The sequence below is a fragment of the Montipora foliosa genome, chromosome 6 (genome assembly GCF_036669935.1).
Source record: "Montipora foliosa isolate CH-2021 chromosome 6, ASM3666993v2, whole genome shotgun sequence".
Taxonomy (NCBI): domain Eukaryota; kingdom Metazoa; phylum Cnidaria; class Anthozoa; order Scleractinia; family Acroporidae; genus Montipora; species Montipora foliosa.
In genome coordinates, this window is record NC_090874.1 from 69,107,211 (window position 1) to 69,127,210 (window position 20,000).

Genomic DNA, 20,000 nt, shown 5'->3' on the forward strand with positions numbered 1-20,000 from the left:
CATCCACTTATAAATGTTACAATCAGTGCTTCAAGTGTCTCTACAAAAATAAAGAAATCACTTTTAAAAAAAAGCGAATTTGATGAGGAGTTAACGCTTGAAATGTCAGCTTTCAAAGTTAATTTAGCACATCAACCCAGTTGATCAACCCATTTCTGTGTTACTTTAATAGACATTTTCGGTACTTTCAAATCTCCTTGAGAGAGGATCACGGCGCATTGCGTTTGTTCTTTGAATCCCTTGAGAGGCACATGCAAACGTTTGCACAGCCAGCTAAGGATTCACCTGGCCCGGCTCTTCAGGAATTGTACCATATTTTGGCAAACAGCGCCTGATTTTTTTTAACATAAACTGGATGAAGCAAAGTTTGGGTGCAAGCGTTCATTTGTATGTAACCTGCTTTTTGAAGGTTGTTGAGAATGAAAGGGACTTGTGTGGATAATTTAAGGTATTGTCCCTTATAGAACCTGAAAAATCCAATCAAATGGGGAAGAAATTTGGAAGGTTGAACCTCGAGATAATATCGATCGTCATAGTAGGGCTTGACTGAGAGCCACCACATGATGTTTAATACAATTTGTATGATGAACATGTTGGTACTGTTGAAGATCTTGAAAGTAAAGGCAAGACCAGACACTTTATAAAGAGAACTAGTTCTAAGGACCTGTTTACATGGTCTCGGTTACCCGAGACAGCCCTCCTCCCGAGACAACTTTACCGAGCGTCTATATTAGAATTGCGTGACCGAGACAAAGTTGACCCTTAATTATGCATATATTTTAAGACGCATCTTCTAAAAATGCGTATCATCATTTGCCTTTCTTTCTTTCTAGTTCGTTTCTTATTCAGCAAATGGACTGAAAATCTTAACGCAGTAATAATATGTAGTTTAAATAAAAGGCTGTTTATGAATCGAGAGTTTCCCTTGACAGCAGTGAGAATTTTGGCGGGAAAAAAACTTTTAATTCGAAAGTAAACGCTAAAAACATGTATAAGCTCCCAAATTGTTGCTTCTTTGATTTTTATTTTATGCGTACGCATTCAAGATTTTGCTGTCTCGTCTCGGGTGGTCGAGGCAAACTGTTTACATGCGAAAACGTTGTCTCACCTGCCAGGGTTACCCCCTTATATATTATACTCCCTTATAAGGCCTTAATGGGGACGTGCGGCCAGCCAGGGTATGTTTTTCGGGATTTTTGTCTTGAACAGGGTATCGAATTTATCATTTTTGTCTTAATCAGGGTAACGATTTATCAATTTTTGTCTTAAACTGGGTTAAATGTCTTAAACAGGGTATCAAAAATCGGAATTCTGTCTTAAAATGGGTAGGAAAATTAGCGATATTTGTCTTAAACAGGGTCAGGGTATGAGGGGCCGCGCCGCACCTCCCCACCCAGGGATATGTGGAGTACCCCCCCCCCCCCCCCCCCCCGGGGGGGTTACCCTACCTGCCGAGGCAAGACAACTTGCCTCCCCGAGTTGTCTCTTGTCTCGGCCTATGTCTACTCGAAGGACTGGATATTGTTGTCATCTTGAAGCCAATCCAAAACACTTCCAAAAAATTGTGGCTACTCTGTTACGCACACACGCAAACTGCGACTATGTGGCTACATCGCTAAGTACCCTATCTGCATGAAAATCGTAACCGCGTAGCCACAGTTTATGCGTTCGCACGATAACATAACAGCGTTCTCGCTCAGTCAGTCACTCGTAACCGCACAGAAGCCGCTTAGCCGGCAACGAGGAAGTATTGCTTTGAGTGGCTGGGAGGCCGGGTATGATGAGGTCATAGTTGGCCATAAACTAATTTTGCCTTGGCTTATATAATTTTACAGAAACTGAAAATGATTGATTTACCGAGAAATAATATACCTGAAACAACGAAAAACTTGGCCTTTTCTTGAAACAAAGTTAAGTCGAGATACGGTAGTTTGACCCCGGGGGAGGTACAGCCATATATGGACCATATAGGTAAGTACCGCTGTGAAGGGTATGGTTTTCCAGCAGTTTACTTTAGGATAGAGTATATAAATCATAGCCTTTCGGTCTAGAATAGGGTATCATTTTTCACGAAACTGACCAGTTGGTTGAAGATTTTATCAAGACTAAGGAAACCAGAAATTCCCACTCAATAATATAAAAAAATCAAATCGGCAAAGTTTAAGTTTACCTAACTCAGCCTCGACAGTGTCAATAAATGGTGATCATGAAACACCTCTGGATATAATATTAACTGTCAAGAATCGGAATTTAGGCAGAAATCGGTGGGAGTTTACTGTAGTATAGGGTAGCAAAATTCAGCTGAACTTGCTCTGGTATAGGCTAAGGGTTACAGGGTCCCAGCGGCACATCCCTACCCAGAAATTCCTAAAGTGCCTTCATTCCTAAAGTGCCTACATTGTATTGTGTTCTTGGGCAAGACACTTTACTCTCACGGTGCCTCTCTCCACCCAGGTGCATAAATTGGTACTAAAATGCCGGGAGTAAGCCTGCGAGGACTGGCATCCCATCCAGGGGGGAGTAGAAATACTCCTAGTCGCTTCATGCTACAGAAACCGGGATAAGCTCCGGCCTGACGGGCCACTTGGTTGGTAGGCAGACTTTACCTTTACCTTTATCAGTTTTATAATGTATATCGTTAAACATATTTTTAATTTTAGCATTTTATTGTACGAGTATTGTATTTTGTTGCATTATGCAACTCTGAATTTTCGAGGTGAAATAAATAAAGTATATGTATGTATGTGACGTTTTCTCTTTAAAGATACAAAGCGTTTCATGCCACCCTAATTACGCCCTAATAGTTTCGAGACTCAGTTCGAGAAACGATCCGTGGTCTTATTGGGCGGTGGAAATCAGAAGAGAAGAATTTGCTCCACAACAATGTAAAAGCCTTTACGTCGTGCTCAACCGACAACACTTTAAAAGACTGGGCCCGGTTCCTCGAAAGCCGCTTAACTTAATCCAGGATTAGCGTAAACTTTTGTTTCACGTTTTCAACTTTTTGGTGAAAGTTTCTTTTGCTTAATTTTGTTTTTCAAGATTGACGTCTTCTCATGTAAAGTTCTGCCGAAAATCTGCGTTGAACAGCATTTGGGAGTAGAGAAATGAACTGCTTGATTAATTTTTAATCTTAGATTAGCGTTAATCGGCTTTTGGGGAACTGGGCCCTGGTTTCCATATGATCTTCCGGATCGTCCCGATCGCCCCAGTTGTTTCAAATAATGTTCAGAGGCAATCGGGACGATTCTATGAAAACACTACTCAAACGATAGCAAACGACCCAGGCCGACTAAAACAACCTCGATCGTCCGGATAGAACTGAGTTCGGGACGATCCGGACGATCGATCATATGGATACCAGGCTCTAAGTGCATGACTCAAATTTTGATACGCTTTGTGACTTTTTCAACCAAAAATGTATTTTTGCTCTGAAATAGCGCTGAGAACATAAATTGCCTTCAATCTTTTAATATAGTATTTACATCAGTTTCTAAACGCTATATCTTCTGATGATTTTCTTTTCGGTTCGTGAATTGTTCAAAGAAGTCATCATTGGCTTCCCCCCTTCTTCTTATGTGAACAACTTTGAATGACTTCTTGGCTAAATTAACCCTGTCGTTAATAGCCGATCTTCTATTCCCCGCTGGGAGTCGCAGAATAACCGAAGGGTTTCGATCTTCCCACCACCTGTGTAAATCTTGGTCTTTTCTTTAATTTGTCTTCGGGGCTAAGAAACCTCTGAGCATCAGGTGACCTAAAAGAAAAGAAGAGGCGAGAAATGAGACAATGAGACACTTGCTCAGTCGGGTAACTCAACTACAACCAGTCAAATGGATGCCACAAATGCGCCAATTTAATCACTGAAGCAACAAGTACTGTAATTTTAAAAGCAATAAGCGACTAAGCCGAAAAGCTCTATCCTCAATCATTTCCCCGCCCAGTTTTTGCATGGCGAAAATATCCTTCCTCGTTTTTCTTTGCTTTGCGGAACCCCAACGAAACGCGTATTTAGGCTAAACATGAAACTCCAGTGGGGGCATGGTTTTCCCCTAGAGGTTTAAAGTTTACCGATTTAACAACGTTTCAACTTGTGTTCTTATTTTATACATGCGGTGCACAATATACCTCAATCGTCAAAATGTTGAAAATACATACTTCTTTACACGGTTTATGACATCCTCAATCTGCTTTGTTCGTTTGTGAGAGGTTCCTAATGTCACAATTAACATGTTATAGCTCTAAAAAAAAAGGAAATATACTTCAAGCCTAACGTCACAGAAAATGGTACTCTACTTTACTCTACTTTAGATCACAGCGAACTAAATTGTCGCTTCTTAACGGCGAACTGCGGTCAGTTATTTGAGATTCTGAAAACGCCGAAACCTTCCAACATTTACGGTAAGATTGATCATTTGGCGCAAGAATTAATTGTCGAAATGGATTCCGCCACTCTCTCTCCTTTTCGGGGGATTTTGTGTGCTCGTACGTACTAAATTTTAAAACTTGTATAGAACAAGGATATAAAATTGCTGCGGATATTGTAGTTTACACGTGCGTAACAGAATGAAGATTTCAAGATTACAACTACAATAAAAAGAGAAATAATGATATCTGGTTGCCCTGGAATCAGTGTGGGGAAAAAAACCCGATGGTGCACTTCAGGGCATGGACAAACGGGAAATGTTTGGTGTTTAAACAACATCAAACGTTGTTTGGTGACCAAACATGCTAATGTTGAACTGAGTGGCCAAATGGTTAAAACATGTTTGATCTAACTCAGATTAAACTCCACAAGCAAAGAACTATGGGCCACAAATACATAAAATACACGTGGATACAAGTGGCTGAACAAGCGTGGTACGCATGCACGCGCCAAACATGTTTGATACGGCTGGCCAAACGAACAAAACTTAGCCCATCAAACACGAGAACAAAAGAAATGTTTTAAGTTTTTTGATCGAATGTTGATCGCCTTTATATTTTATCAAACACGATCAAACAGCACCAACAAGGTGGCCAAATGGTAAAATCCTTGGTCGCCAAACATTTCCTGTTTGGCCAGGCCTTAGACTGAATACTCACGAAAATCACTGAAACCTACAATAGATTTGATTAAAATGGTTCGTGGTTGCAAAGCGTGATAAAGCTTGATTAACACTTGCATGAGGAGGAATAAACCTGGGTGCCGTAATGGATAAAATGATTGAAAATGATTGAAATTTCCATGCATTGTAATACCTTTGTCAGCCATTTTAAAGCCAGTTGAAGTCGCCCCTGTTTCAGTCTTATGCTGCCGAGCATCTGATAACAAGCTGCAGCTTCTTGACTTGGATCACCGTACAAAACCACTTTAGCTTCGGCTACTGACTTCTGTAGAGACACCGCTTCCTCTAAACTTCCCTCACGGATTAGCAAGCGGCTGAGCTCATCCTGGTTCGAGGGAAAGCAAAAAAAAGCTGTAAAGATGTTTCTACTTTTAACAAACATAACTGCCCATTTTGCCTTTCATCATATTACCCGTACGGCTCCCACAAACGCAACTCAGGGTAACGTTAATAGCCAGTCACAGGAAAAGCCGTTTGGACCCGCGCGAGCAGCTTATTTATAAGCAACAAAATTTCTTTATTGTTGTTTTAGTGTTGCATGCGGGCATCAAATGAGTGATAGCACTAAACAAGACGAAAGTGAGTTTTATTACCCGCATGGATTTTCGGATAATGCACTTTCGGAACAAGTATCTTGAGTATTCCCCGATATTCATTGCCGAGCAAAAACAAGAACACACCGCAAAGATCGGATCGGGCTGAAGGGAAAAACATCGGCTCGATGTCATAGTGTAAGGACCGAGCGTAGCATGAATAAGGGCGTGATATACTTTCGGATGATCACTTTAAAAAATCTTCGCAAAAAGTGGTTACAGCCTTGAAATCAAATTTGGTTTTCCGTGTTTATTTCCCACGTTTAATGCAATCGAATGCATTTTAATTGCATCTCTTTCAGTTTGAGACAACATTCACTTCCAAAAAAAAAGTTAATCTCATAATTTGAAAGGCGAAACATGCCTCTTCCTAAACTGTTTGCTTACCTCAAATTCTGAACTTTTTTTGGTTTACCATAGTCAAGGGGGACGGGTGCTCGAAGCCTGGTTAGCGCTAACCATTGGTTAAGAGGTATCAAACTCTGTACGTTTCCATGGTATTAAACGCTGGTTAGCGCTAAACGTGCTTCGAGCAACCCGGGCCAGAGATTTGGTAAAATGGGACAACATTCACGTGCATTACACGTAAATGTTACAAGTCGTGCACGCGCATTGCACGTGCACGATACTAATTTTAACCAAATCACCAAACAATTCGTCTATAAAATAAATCTCAAGCATGCATGGTGATGGCGGGATGCAGGGGAAAACGCACAAGTTCATGTCCAGAATGTGTTATCTTATCGCATCCCATTAATTTGTTAAGAGGTAAGAAGTGATTTTCTCTTGCTGAGATCCTTTACACCTATTTTGCACTCTCAGGCTTTCGGTTTCTACGGCGGGATAGGATTATACGCATTGGCGTACACTACAAAACTTGACAGTTAATCCGATGATTATTGGACACATTGCTAATTGTTTTTCATTAGCAAAGACATGTCCAAGGTTGAAACATTCCAATTTTATCAAACCTGTGCCTTTAGAGTGGAGCTATGATAAGGACCTCTGTGCTGCATGTATAAGCTGATGACATCATCTAAGTATTTCTTTGCTTCATCGTCAAAGTTATCTCGGTTTAAGTAATGACCGGCAAGCACAAATGATGAATCTGCAACTTCTACTGAATCTTCTCCAAATCTGCAGAAATAGTGATACCACAATTGAAGGAAAATGTCTAAAGAGTGCGGGGTACGTATACGTCCTCTGCAGACCACGCCTTATTTGCGGCTTGTAAAACTTTTAGACGAAAGTTAGACTGAGGTGATGCGCGCAGTTGTTTCTGACCTGGGAACACTATTTTTGAGGGCGCGCTTCTGTATCCTCTCAATCGCATCTGAGAGGAGCTGAAAGGTACTGTGGCAATGCTGCGAAGACAGTACAGGCGTACTCGAGTATGGCCTGACTAGAGAGCAATAAACTCTAACTACATCTTCTGTTGGAACGCAACAACTAAGGGCGTTGGCTTTTTTCACTATATGGTCAACATGCATCGTCCAGGTCAAGTCATGAGATAAGTACACACCGTGGAACTTGAATGACTCGATTTGCTCCACAATGGTTCTGCCTGTTGCAATTGGGGGGCACTGATGACTATATCGTAGTGTAAAAAGTCAACTGCCAAAACCTTACATTTCACTGGGTTTGTTTCTGAAGGCAAAAAGACTGGATTTGTGAAACTATGAATGGCAAAATGGAGGGCGAGTTCCTAGGAATAATTTCTTAGACCGTAAGTTCGTCTCCAAATGCGGACAAGAATTCTTGCCCGCTCCCTGGGAAATACAATATTCTTTTTAACACAAAGTCGTAATGAATCCACATTTTCCACTATTTTGTTATCTATACAGTTATATTATAATTTCAGTTATAGCCCCTTGTTCATTTCTTTTTACCCGTCGACGACTACGGTAGATAACACAATCGAAAGCTCGTATTTTAAAAATTTTAGCCGGAGAACGTTTTTTGAATTTTAATTATGAAATCTTTTACCGGTACCTTGATTTACTGATCTCGTGAGCTTGAAGAAGTACTTTGGTGGCTCGGTCATGACTCAACGAATTTCCTTGGCTACTTTCAGCTCGTGCCAAACATTGATAGATAGGTATCAACTTTTCACTTTCTTCGCCGTATTGTGTCAGAGCAACTTCCAATGCCTGAAACAACAGTTCAACCAACAAAATGTCAGTCAGTGCAAGTTCAGATCAGACTTCATTATTCTAGTTCTAACTAGTTATTTTATCCCCTTATTTTAGGTAATTCCTTACTATTGCATTGCGCATTCCCGCTGCGCACGCGATTTTCTCCTCATTAGCGCGCGCACATGAGCACGTACGAATTTTTTTTGGAAAACAGTTCCGTACTGGGTGTGTTTTGGCCTTCAAGCTAACCACGGCACTGTCCCAAAAGGTGCACTATTCCCACAACCAGACAATCAAAAACGGCGTAAATGAAGCAATACTGCCTATGTGAATAAAAGAAGCTTTATTTTCAAAATAAAATTTTGTGTCTTTGAAGTAACCAAGACTTAATTCTGTATGAAGGTGATTCGAATTTTTAACGCGCAAACAGTAAAAATACCCCATTTTAAGAGCCTGCTGACGCGTAAACAAGCACGGTGACCCCATTTTTTTATTGCATTTTTTTAATGTTCATATCATGAATGTTAATTGTGCCAACTTTCCAAAAAAGTTTGATAGTAGAAAATTTCAAGGGAATTACCTTAATGCGGCCTGATTGTGTCAAAAATCCATGCTCCATATATAAATTTAGAGTTCATAATGACCATAAGGCTATATTCTGTGACGTTTGCCACTTATGGACACATCTGAAATGTACCCCACTTTCTCTCTCTGGGTACAATGATCTGACCAATTCTGATTGTGACTGGTATTGCAATAATTGCCTGGCTGACATGTTTCCTTTTAATCATTTTGACAATGATACTGATTTTCTATTTGCTCCATTAGATTTTGCAATTGAAATGGAGAAGCCACGCAAATGCCAAAATTGCGTTGATAACTGCAAGGATCATAGCTTCACTTAAATACAACTACATAATCAAATTATGTAGGAAAAAGGACTACCATGACAAATTAACATCTGTATACTCATCATTAAGACAAACTTGGTCTATAATTAAAAGCCTGGTCACCTTAAAATCCCATTATTCCAGACCCTTTACCAATATGAAAGACAACTGAGGTAATATTATTAATAACCCTCAAACAACTGCTAGCAAGTTTAATGAATTCTTTACTAACATCGTTCCCTCCCTAGCCGCCATAATTCCTCATGTTTCTGTTGACCACAAATCATATCTGAATGGTTCTTTTGAGGATTGTTTCTTCACCTCAACTACTACTCCTGAAAAAATATTAATATAATAGTGGCCTCTCTTAAAAGTAGTAACAGTGAGGGAGTGGACTGTATTAACATCAATGTGATTAAAGAATCTATTGATGGCATCTCCCCTGTAAAATCTCCTTTTCTACTGGTAGTGTGCCTGATAGACTCAAAATCAGTAAGGTAATCCCTATATTCAAAAGTGAAGACAGCACTAAGTTCACCAATTATAGGCCATCTCAATTTTACCTTGCCTTCCCAAAATTCTTGAGAGTGCCATGTATCATCGCCCTACGAATTTTCCTACTTGTCACAACATACTAAATGATCATGCATCAGTATGGTTTTAGAAAGAAACACTAAAATGTCATGGCAATGTTGCAAAATATTTGAATCGTTCGAAGAGAATGAACTCACTATAGGTATCTTCATCGATCTCAAAAAGGCCTTTGACACTGTTAATCATTCCATCCTCCTAGAGAAGTTACATTTCTATGGTATACAAGGCACCCCTCTAAACTTATATGGATGCATTGACTCCTTTAAATCCCCACTGCTTCCTATTAAATGTGGTGTTCCCCAGGGTTCTGTACTTGGACCACTATTATTTCTTTTGTACATTAATGACATAATTTATTTACATTTTCTATTTACCTCTCATTTATACTTTTTATGGATGACTTCAATATTTGCTTTCAGCACAAGAACATCTCGGAACTAATTAAAATCGTTAACTATGAACTATCCCTCTTGCTCACTTGGTTCAAAGCTAACAAACTAACTCTGCATCCTTATAAGACAAAATTTATTTTAGTTCACTATCCGAGAAAGACAATTAATCTTGATGGTCTCTCTATCACCATCGATAACAATAGACTGAGCTGGAGGTCGCCAGTTCGATCCTCATCTCATTTAATCAACGTCATAAAACAGAGCATTGATGGAGGAGGGGGGGTAAAAGGTGCGCACCACAAGTTCATCAGTAACTCTAGTTCACTGTCACAAAACTTGTCACGTGCTACCCTCGCTAAAATAAGGACTTTTACCTTTACCTTTACTAAATTAATGGAATAGAAAACACAAGATTTTTAAGTGTCATTATCCATCAAAACCTGTCATGGCAACCACACATTGAAGCAATTTCTTCCAAAGTTACTAAATCCATCGGGATCATTACCAAATCTCGTCAGTTGTTTCTCACAAATACTCTATGCACATCATATAATTCTCTAATACTCCCCCGCCTACCGTACTTTTCTATCGTTTGGGTGTCTACATATCCCTCTCATCTACCACCAGTCTTTCGACTCCAAAAGAAAGCCCCAACAATCATGACTCACCCTCCGCCACGTGCACACACCTACCCTCTATTCCGCACATTAAACATTCTTAATACATTCAATATTTATAAGCACCAAGTCTCTTGTTTAGTTTTCCTTCATATGCAAAAGATCTTACCCATTCCCCTCTTCAAACTTAATTCTGATTGTCATCAATATTTTACAAGGCAGAAAGATAACTTACATCTCCATACTCATATACAGGGTCCCCAAATTTGGAATGATATTCCTCTCTTATGACCCTATAGGGAAGATATCGCTGACGTCTTTTGTTCCCGTGGTAGGCACATTTGAATAACAAAAGCAATGTTTGCAAACAGATATCTTCCCTATCCCCTCCAATCTTTCAAACTATAAACGTAAACTCAGAGATTATTTCCAGTCCTTGTAAACTATCACACAACTTTTTGTTTCACCATGAACCATAATAATTCTCTCATAATGCCTTCGACCTCTTTCTCGTAAGATATAATTAGCTTTAGCTTTAATTATGTATCCTTAATTGTATATTATTTTATTTGTATAGTTTTTTTTTCTGTTTGCCATCTGGTAGTTCGCCTGATCTCCTGTATAACCTTTGCCAAAAAAGCCTCTGGCTTCAGTAATTAACTATGTAAACCTTAATCTGAGAATAAAATAAATTAAATCACGTATACTAAATAAATCAATACCGGTAAATCAATTCTAGTGCTATTCAGGATTTGACGGGAAGTTTAGGACAGCTTTTAACAGGATTGATGAAACGTTTTCCTTACTCGGCTTGGTAACTTCAATTCTGAGAAATATTGCCCAACTTAGGTGTTATTTTTTTTCCTGTCAACTCAATATGATCGAAAACAGAAGTAGTAATGAAGCCTGTGTGTCTGAAGAGCAATCTCTCAGTGATACCAAAGTTTCATCTTGAGTGTGGACAATATGAAAACCAGCGGGTTATAGCTACAGATAATATGTGGGGAATGTTTCATACCTTCTCAAAAGCCTCAAGTGCATGCCCAGTCTTGTGAGCCCTTAGACTGGCACGCCCAAGTGACATTAATATTTGAAGTCTTTTTTGTGGATCTCTGTGGTTGGATCCCATGCCTTCTATTTCTTGTGATACTAAATCAGCTTTCTTTAAGTTCTGCTCAGCTTTCTGAGGGCTATACAGCAAATTAGAAACAAAATAATAATTATTAACCATCCTGTAGGTATGATCTTCAAAACTCTAACAATTTTGCTATTCTTATGATTAATATCTGTAATGAATGACACAGTATTTGAGACATTGCCATCAATATTCTCCAAGTTAAGAAGCAATGAAAAGAATCAAAACTCAGTTTGGTGTAATAGACATGAAACATTTTTATCTCAACAGCGTAACACATTAACAAAGTTATTATTATTATTATTGCTATCATCACTGTCATTTTCATGATAAGCTTCACACAACACACAAATACAAAACTTACTTTTTCAAAGCAAGCTGTGCCTTTCCCATCACAAGATAAATCAACTCCATTATGGGCAATACATCAGATCTTTCATAAGCCTGTCTTCCTTGCTGTTTAGCCGCATCGGCAGCCAGAAGAACATCACGGGCATTTCCAGCATGAAGGAGTGCTTGTTGGGCCATACCTATGTGGTCAACACATGACAGAACAAATCTTATAAATAGGACTTTAATATAATATGACTTACAGGATTAAAGCCCAATTCAGCCTGATGGCTGCAGTATAGATGTATCTTTCTGCAATAAAGAAGTATATATACAGATATAATTATCTCTCTCTCCCTCTCTCTCTCTCTTTCTCCATAGGCATCATAGGGTACAAGTGTCCTTTTGTAAACTTTTTCCTCCTTTTACCATAATTCGCCCAGTTTTAGTTGGTAAAACACAACAACTTCAGTGGGTACCTTAAACACTGATCCCCTTGCAGACCGACACTCAACAAATGACTTTTAAATCAAAGGGACAGTGACTGTGATTGTGACTGGCAAGGGGGCAAGCACCCAGAAGCTCCAGAACAAACTGAGGATTAAATTTGATCATGAAATTCAATTATATAAAAGCAACAGGGATATGATGAATACAATTGATTTATTTCATTGACAATTTAAGATAACAATCGCAAGACACTACTGTAACAATAAGTAACACTAAATATGACGCGCCATATCAGAAAATCCATCTGCTGGTAATTGCCTAAGTGTACATCTCGTGAACTCGTTTTTCTATGAATGTAGTTGCCATTATCTTTTTGTTTTTATTTAAATTTTTCTACTGAGAAGATTTTTTCAGAATTTTATTTCATTTAGGATTACCAGTGGATTTCTAGTTAGGCAGTGGTTAAGGTGTGAAGGATTAAATCCTAACTCCCCCATTTTTCCTCTTGGAAAACCCCAGAATGGGTACCAGAGGATTTTGTGTTTGCACAATTTGTCGGCGGCAGTCAAGCGAGCCAAGATCATAAAAATTCAAACATACAATATTATCAAGAACACATCCAACAACATCAACGTGAAACGTGTCAGTGAACATGTTTTTTTTTTCTTTTCCATTCTTAAGGAATGCACATAAAACATACTGAGATTTTAAAGACCTGTCACATGATTGTGTGGTTAAATTTTTATGCTATAAGTTTTTTTGCATTATTTTCTAAGGATCATACCAAGAAACTGTTTTCTTCACCAGTAAAAACAATCAATTTGTGTACAGTTGTTCAATTTCAGACCATCAACCCAAAGTAACAACAATAACTTTTCATATGTTAAGAAAATAGGAAGTGAAGCACAGTTCTAAAAGTTCACTAAGAAACTCTTCTACTGAAAGTAAAAAATGACCTCCTCATGAATATGAATAAACAACATGTGACTCTATTAGTACTATTAGACTTGAGTGCTGCATTCGACACTATAGACCATAAAATGTTGATTGATCGCCTTAAAATTAGATGTGGAATCACAAATGTACCTTTACGATGGTTTGAATCCTACCTAGAGAATAGATTTCAATGAGTCGTCGTTAATGGAGCTGAATCACGTTCTTTCGACTTACAGTTCGGTTTGGCACAAGGGAGCTGTCTTGGTCCTCTGCTATTTACAATTTACACTGGAGAGTTATCTGATATCATTAAACCCCACACCTACCATCTGTTATGTGCTATGCTGATGATACTCAACTTTATGTATCTTTTAGTCCCAAGGACAATTGTGGAGAGGTTGAGGCCATAACGGCTATGGAAAGATGCATTAAAGATATACAGAAATGGATGAAGGAGTCCAAACTACAACTTAACACTGACAAGACGGAGCTGCTACTAATTGGCACGAAGCAACAACTTCAGAAAATAAGTATGTCCACATTATGTGTTGGTAACGACTTGATAAAGCCTAGCAAAGAAGTCAAGAACTTGGGGGTGTGGCTAGACCCATCCTTAACAATGAACACACATATCAATAAGACTTGTAGTATTGCATTTTATCATTTGTATAATCTTCGTAGAATACGAAAATATTTATCACAAGAATCGGTGGAAGTTCTTATCCATACATTAATTTACAGTAGAATTGACTACTGTAATAGTCTATATCTAGGTTTACCTGATTATCAAATCCAAAAAATTCAAAGAGTACAGAATGCTGCAGCTAGGCTTGCATATAATGCCGGTAAATATTGTCACATAACACCTTTACTGTTTAAACTTCATTGGCTGCCTATTCGTGAACGCATATTATTTAAGATTCTTTTAATTACGTATAAGGCTGTTCATGGGCATGCCCCTAATTATATCAGAGTTAATTAAATTTAAGAAGCCTGGAAAATACAACCTTAGGTCAAATAGTGACAATTTATTATTAGAGATAGAAAAATTGAAAACATATACTACTCTTGGAGACCGCGCATTTCAAGTTGCCGCTCCAAAACTATGGAATAACCTACCATTTAATATTAGAAGTTCATTATTTTTACCATCTTTTAAGAAAGCACTTAAGACGTATCTTTTTAGACAAGCATTTCCTTAAATATTTTAATTGCTTACACGACGTATACAATTCTTTAGTTATTAAGGCCAGTTTTTATTTTTTATGCTATTCATATAATTTTAATTGGTATGAGTAATTAGTTATTAGTTATCATTAGTTACTAGTTATATTATATAATTGTAATTAGGTTTTTTAATGGATTTAGTTCCGCGCAGGTGAAAATGTAAATTGATACTTGCGCGTTATAAGTAAATAAATTATTATTAAATTATTATTCACTAAGAAAATGTGCCAGTGTATAAAATAGACCAGGCCCCAGTTGTTCAAACGACGGATAGCACTATCCACCAGATAAATCACTATCCACTGGATAATTCAATTGGTTTTGCTAGTGTTAATTATCCACTGGATAGTGATTTATCCAGTGGATTGCGCTATCCATCGTTTCGAGGGTGCTCTCTCTTCTTCAGTGCTTTCAGTGCTTTATTGTGCGTGGGTCATAACCTTCAAGTAAAAACAAAATATAACAAATTAATGTGTAAGGCCATAGTGCCAGCTGACTTTGAGAGTGTAGAAGAAAATTGAAGTTGGTGTTTAAATCGCCTAGGTGCAGAGTAAAGTCAAAAGTAAAGTCTGTTTACGAGCCAAGTGGCCCATCAGAGCCAGAGCTTATCCCAGTTTCTGTGGTATGAAGCGACTAGGAGTATTTTTTACTACCCCTGGATGGGATGCCAGTCCATCGCAGGGTTACCCCCAGCATTTCGCAGGTAACCATTTAATATACACCTGAGTGGAGAGAGGCACTGTGGGAGTAAAGTGTCTTGCCCAAGAACACAACACCAGGAATTTAACCAGTCTGCACAATAATTATTGTGCGTGGGTCATAACCTTCAAGTAAAAACAAAATATAACAAATTAATGTGTAAGGCCATAGTGCCAGCTGACTTTGAGAGTGTAGAAGAAAATTGAAGTCGATATTTAAATCGCCTAGGTGCAGAGTAAAGTCAAAAGTAAAGTCTGTTTACGAGCCAAGTGGCCCATCAGAGCCAGAGCTTATCCCGGTTTCTGTGGTATGAAGCGACTAGGAGTATTTTTTACTCCCCCTGGATGGGATGCTAGTCTATCGCAGGGTTACCCAGCATTTTGCAGGTAACCATTTAATATACACCTGGGTGGAGAGAGGCACTGTGGGAGTAAAGTGTCTTGCCCAAGAACACAACACAATGTCCCCGGCCAGGACCCGAACCCGGACCACTCGATCCAGAGTTGAGCACACTAACCATGAGGCCACTGTGCCTCCCAGTGCCTAGGTGCAGAGGCCGGTGCTTAAATATCTGGTTAGCCTAAAAAACACGAAATTGTCTAAAACCCTGCTGAGGCCGGAGTGGATAACAGAGACTAACATGTCCTCAAGAGTGTGACCCGACGATGAAAATGACAGCCTACGGGGAGATCTATGTTGTCCGCCGTGCAGATGTTCTCGGAATCTGACCGCTAACCTTTTGCCAGTTTCACCAATGTAAATCTTGTGAAAGCAGTGGCACTGGATTAAATAGACAACGTTCTCGCTAACACAGGTATATCACATTTTTTTGGTTTTAACAATGTCTGAAATATTACACTAGGGAAATGCCTACAATAGCTTAAATTAGATGCACGCGGATTTCAATGAGCATCACCAAGTGTCCCCTTGGTTCAATATTACTTGCGTCTCGGAATACAGACAATTAATGTCACAAAGTGTCCCCCAAATGATGCTCCTCATGTAAAGATAAACAGATGCATTTTACCCTAAGCTAAAAATAACACTTTTACCTTTACCCTTACATTATGGTTGGAAATTCATGAAGGAAGAAAAAGCTTAGACCTAAAGGGGCACTTAGTGTCAGTCCTAAACAAAAGGCATCATCTTGAGGCTCTGGGGAATAAATATAAGGATTTGTATGAGTTTATTCCGCAGAGACTTGACATAATGCCTTTGTTTAGGACTGAATTTCAAAATATTGAAATTAAGCGTGCATCTAATTAGTTGCATTTCTGGATATAATTGATGTTATTAGCCATGATGCCTTGTGGCGGCAATCCCGCAATAATTGTTGCTAATGATGTAGTCCATTACTTCATTATTTCATTGATCTTAGAGAGATCACTAGAGTGAAATGAACAACTTATGCACTAATGTGCAAAAAGAAAAAATCCAGGGTTGAGCAGGATTTGAACCAGTCTACAGTTGGATACAAAGAACCCTCAGTCAATGTCCACCAAAACAAGGCATTACAAACAATGGTTTCCAAAGGTCTGTTTCTTGGACAATATACAATGCCAATAATTATTACAGCACCCTTTAAATACTAACCTCTTTGTTCAAGGTATGCCTGGGAAAGCTTGGAATACGCTTTGGCCAATTTCCAATGATTGACACCATAAACTATTCTAGTTAAGGCTACACAACGTACACGTTCATACACAGCTCTTTCATCGTCCATCCTTGCAAATTCCCTAGCTTGTCGCCTGTAGCTTTTCAGAAGGACTTCAGGTGGTGCTAAGCCTGTGCAAAGAAAAGAACTACATGTAGGTACCTTCTTTACTGTGTCACCTACTTACTTCATGTTGTTTTCAGTCTTGCCATCAGCACGGGGGGTTTGCCTAAAACCCAGAATCCGGAATCTGGAATATGGTATATAATGTCCAACTAGAGTCGATTGAAATGATCCAACCCCTTTCAAATGTTTCCTTTCATCTGCTGAGTAATTGGTCAGATGCTGAATCCTTTTGAAGGGGGATCCATTTATGAACTTTGGAAGAGGATTCATGTTTGCACTTTTCTTTCACAGGACATAAAGCCATGCTCTCCTTTTTTAAACTTGTGGGATGATTGTGTTTTTGACATCAAATACTACAGCAAATGTCTTCAGGGTACTAGATTTTGTTGATTACACACACTTACTGATCTCTAGAGCTCTTGAGCTGAAGTTGTTTTCATAGCAATTAATGGTGTGTTCTTCAGCCAATATTGAACGAAACTGAAAAACACCCTTTAGAAAATTTGACATTAACTGTTAATGCACCCTGCCCCTCAATGGCCGTTTTCACACTAGAGACGGATAATCCGTCTATTTTTATCTGTCCGATTATCCGTCTATATAGACGGATTTTGAGAACGGGACATCTGTCAAAGACGGATTATTTGTCTTGCATTCACATCAGGGGCCCGTTTTCTCGAACGTCCCAATAACTTTTCGGGCCCGAAAAGTCATGTGTGAAACTGTCAACCGCTTGTTTTGGAAAGCTGATCTTTTAACATGTTTTTAAGATAACAACGAGATAAATTACAGTGTGAAGTTTGACTAATTAAACCCTCTCTGTTCTTGAGATACAAAGGGAATTGTGACACCCAAAAATGGCCCGTAAAGTTTCGGGACCTTCGAGAAACGGGCCCCTGGACGGATGAAGTCATGTTACTTTGCCCTGAAAAGCCTGGAACTAGAAAGAGCGCAATGAGTTCTGGGAAGGAAAACATGTGTTCTATCCGTCTAATGTGAATGCGAGACAGGAGAAATTCAGACAGTTTGTCTGTTTCGAATTCATACCAAGACGGAAAATCTAGCAGTCGGATAATCTGTTCCTAGTGTGAAAACGGCCAATGAAAAGGAGGTGATGTACAGCGTAAGTCTTAACCATGGTCCTACTGCTATTCCAGTTGTAATTCAGAATCAGTGCCCAATCGACTACTCCTTAAGACGTCATTTCTTGGTTTTAGTCACATACATGTATAAAAGAGAAATCCCAAATAACATTTCATGAACTTCATATAATTCGTTCTACGGAACCGCTGATCTCTTCCTCAGGTACAAGCAAAATGCAGTTACATCTATTTTTTCTAACATATGGTGGTGACATGCTGTAATGTACATGTAACAAAGTGCACTTGCCATTAACATATTCTGCAGCATTTTCTGTATCTTCTGTATTTTCGTAATCAAGAGATTCCTCTGAGGATGAATATCTATGCAGTTTTGTAATTATTCCTGGTTTGATTTCTGAAGCTGATGGAATGTGGATGACTCCTGAAATACCATTCCTCTGTTCTCCTAAATTTAAGGGGTCACAAAAAAAATCATTAATGAATTTCCAAAGTGATCAAAGACATTTGAAATGGTGGGCATTTTGAAATGGGTGGCAAACACACCATGCAAAGTCCTATGTACTCATTTGATGTGGAAAGCGATGTCAAATGGATGATGATGATCACTAGAGACGATGACCATTTGCTAATAATGCTTAGCTACAAAGTAAGTTCTGATATTTCTGAGCAAAATTTGCAACCTTGGGTTGATGTTAGGACAGATTAATATTTCCAATGACCTGACCTGGCACTGGGGTAGAATGGGCTGGGGTCGCAGCCTACCACGGGAATATGGATGCTCCTGCCCACCATAGCCTTTGGGTGACATCTTCAGCAAGTGCCAGTAACCCCATGGCTGCCCTTGTCAGGGATACGACCAATTCACGGGCAGGTGGGGTTCCTCAGCTGTAGCGAAAGCAATCTGTCTGGAGAAAGGAACAGCTCGTTAGCCTAGATATAAAGGCAAGTGGCTCTAGAAGAAAGAGAGCCCAAAATCAAACCTTTTCATCCCAAGGTGTCACATGCCAAGGGGTTGCCATCAAAAGAACGTAGCTGATGGTGGCTGACATGATAGGTACAACTTGCAGAAGTGGTGAACCTTGTGTTTCAATGAATGTCTTACACTGTATCTAATGGGCAACAACCTCAGGTGGACTGACAATCCCGTGCATGAAATCATGTCTGACTCAGTAGTCCACATATGAGCTACAGGATTATGAATCAACCTCAAACTCAAGAATTAAATACACCGGAAGAAACAAAGTTTGACTTTTAAACTAGGGATAAGAAAGCAAGGTGATAGCACTCTCGAAACCAAGTTAGTGCTCATGTTTTCTGTTGCGCTAGCATATTACCCCTCACAGCACCAATGGTGAATCACCTTCCCAGTGATGATGGGGTGAAGTCTGAGGTCCCACCTGGACCTACTACGACCAGATTTAGGGGCAAAGGGTCCATGCAGCACAGTCAAGGCAAAAGAGACAACATAATCAACACAGCCAAGTTGTGGATGCTGTAAATGTGTGGAACTACTCCGGTAGTCCTAAGTGGATCCCATGGACTGTGATGTAAGATACTGCTCTGTTCTCTGCAAGAGAGGAGCTGCAAGATGGAACCGTGGTTCATAGACACCACAACCAGTTAGTTCCATGTACCGATTCTGTGGGAGACCCTTTCCATGGGCCTTCAGCCTCCATTCCAAATTCCCTGGTGGAGGAAACTGGAGATCCAGGCATGCTGTAAAGCAGTCCCAAAATCACCTATAAAGGAAGAGAATTACCAAGCGAACAGGCCACTTACTCAGGACAGGACACTCAGTGAGATGCCATCCAGTGAGGGATCATAAGCCTCCCCAGTGTTTTTTTTTAATTAACCCAATACATTCAGTCCCCTTCCCCCCTGAGAACCCTTAGAGCATGGATATTTGCTTTGTACGGTTATTTGCTTCAAGGACTTGGGGGGGGGGGGGGGGAGAATGAAGTCTCTTGGGGTCTACTTGGTCACTTTGTCAATGCCATGTGCTCGGTTAAAT

The 20,000-nt window shown here is 39.4% G+C and overlaps 1 protein-coding gene across 2 annotated transcripts in view; it reads right to left on the reverse strand.

Moving 5' to 3' along the window:
• Positions 1–3,459: 3,459 nt before the first annotated feature.
• LOC138008288 (tetratricopeptide repeat protein 23-like) overlaps positions 3,460–20,000 on the reverse strand; it is a 21,405-nt gene continuing 4,864 nt past the window's right edge. Inside the window, exons 2-10 of one of the 2 annotated variants that reach the window (XM_068855575.1) lie at positions 18,276–18,434; positions 16,700–16,891; positions 11,829–11,994; positions 11,348–11,519; positions 7,694–7,851; positions 6,673–6,838; positions 5,242–5,433; positions 4,159–4,241; positions 3,460–3,757 (exon numbers count right to left, since the gene is read on the reverse strand). In XM_068855575.1, the coding sequence (XP_068711676.1) occupies positions 3,637–3,757; positions 4,159–4,241; positions 5,242–5,433; positions 6,673–6,838; positions 7,694–7,851; positions 11,348–11,519; positions 11,829–11,994; positions 16,700–16,891; positions 18,276–18,434 (1,409 nt within the window). In that variant the 3' untranslated portion in view covers positions 3,460–3,636. Of the gene's footprint in view, positions 3,758–4,158; positions 4,242–5,241; positions 5,434–6,672; positions 6,839–7,693; positions 7,852–11,347; positions 11,520–11,828; positions 11,995–16,699; positions 16,892–17,290; positions 17,419–18,275; positions 18,435–20,000 lie in introns of those variants that run through there. The other variant, XM_068855576.1, reaches the window with a different exon arrangement.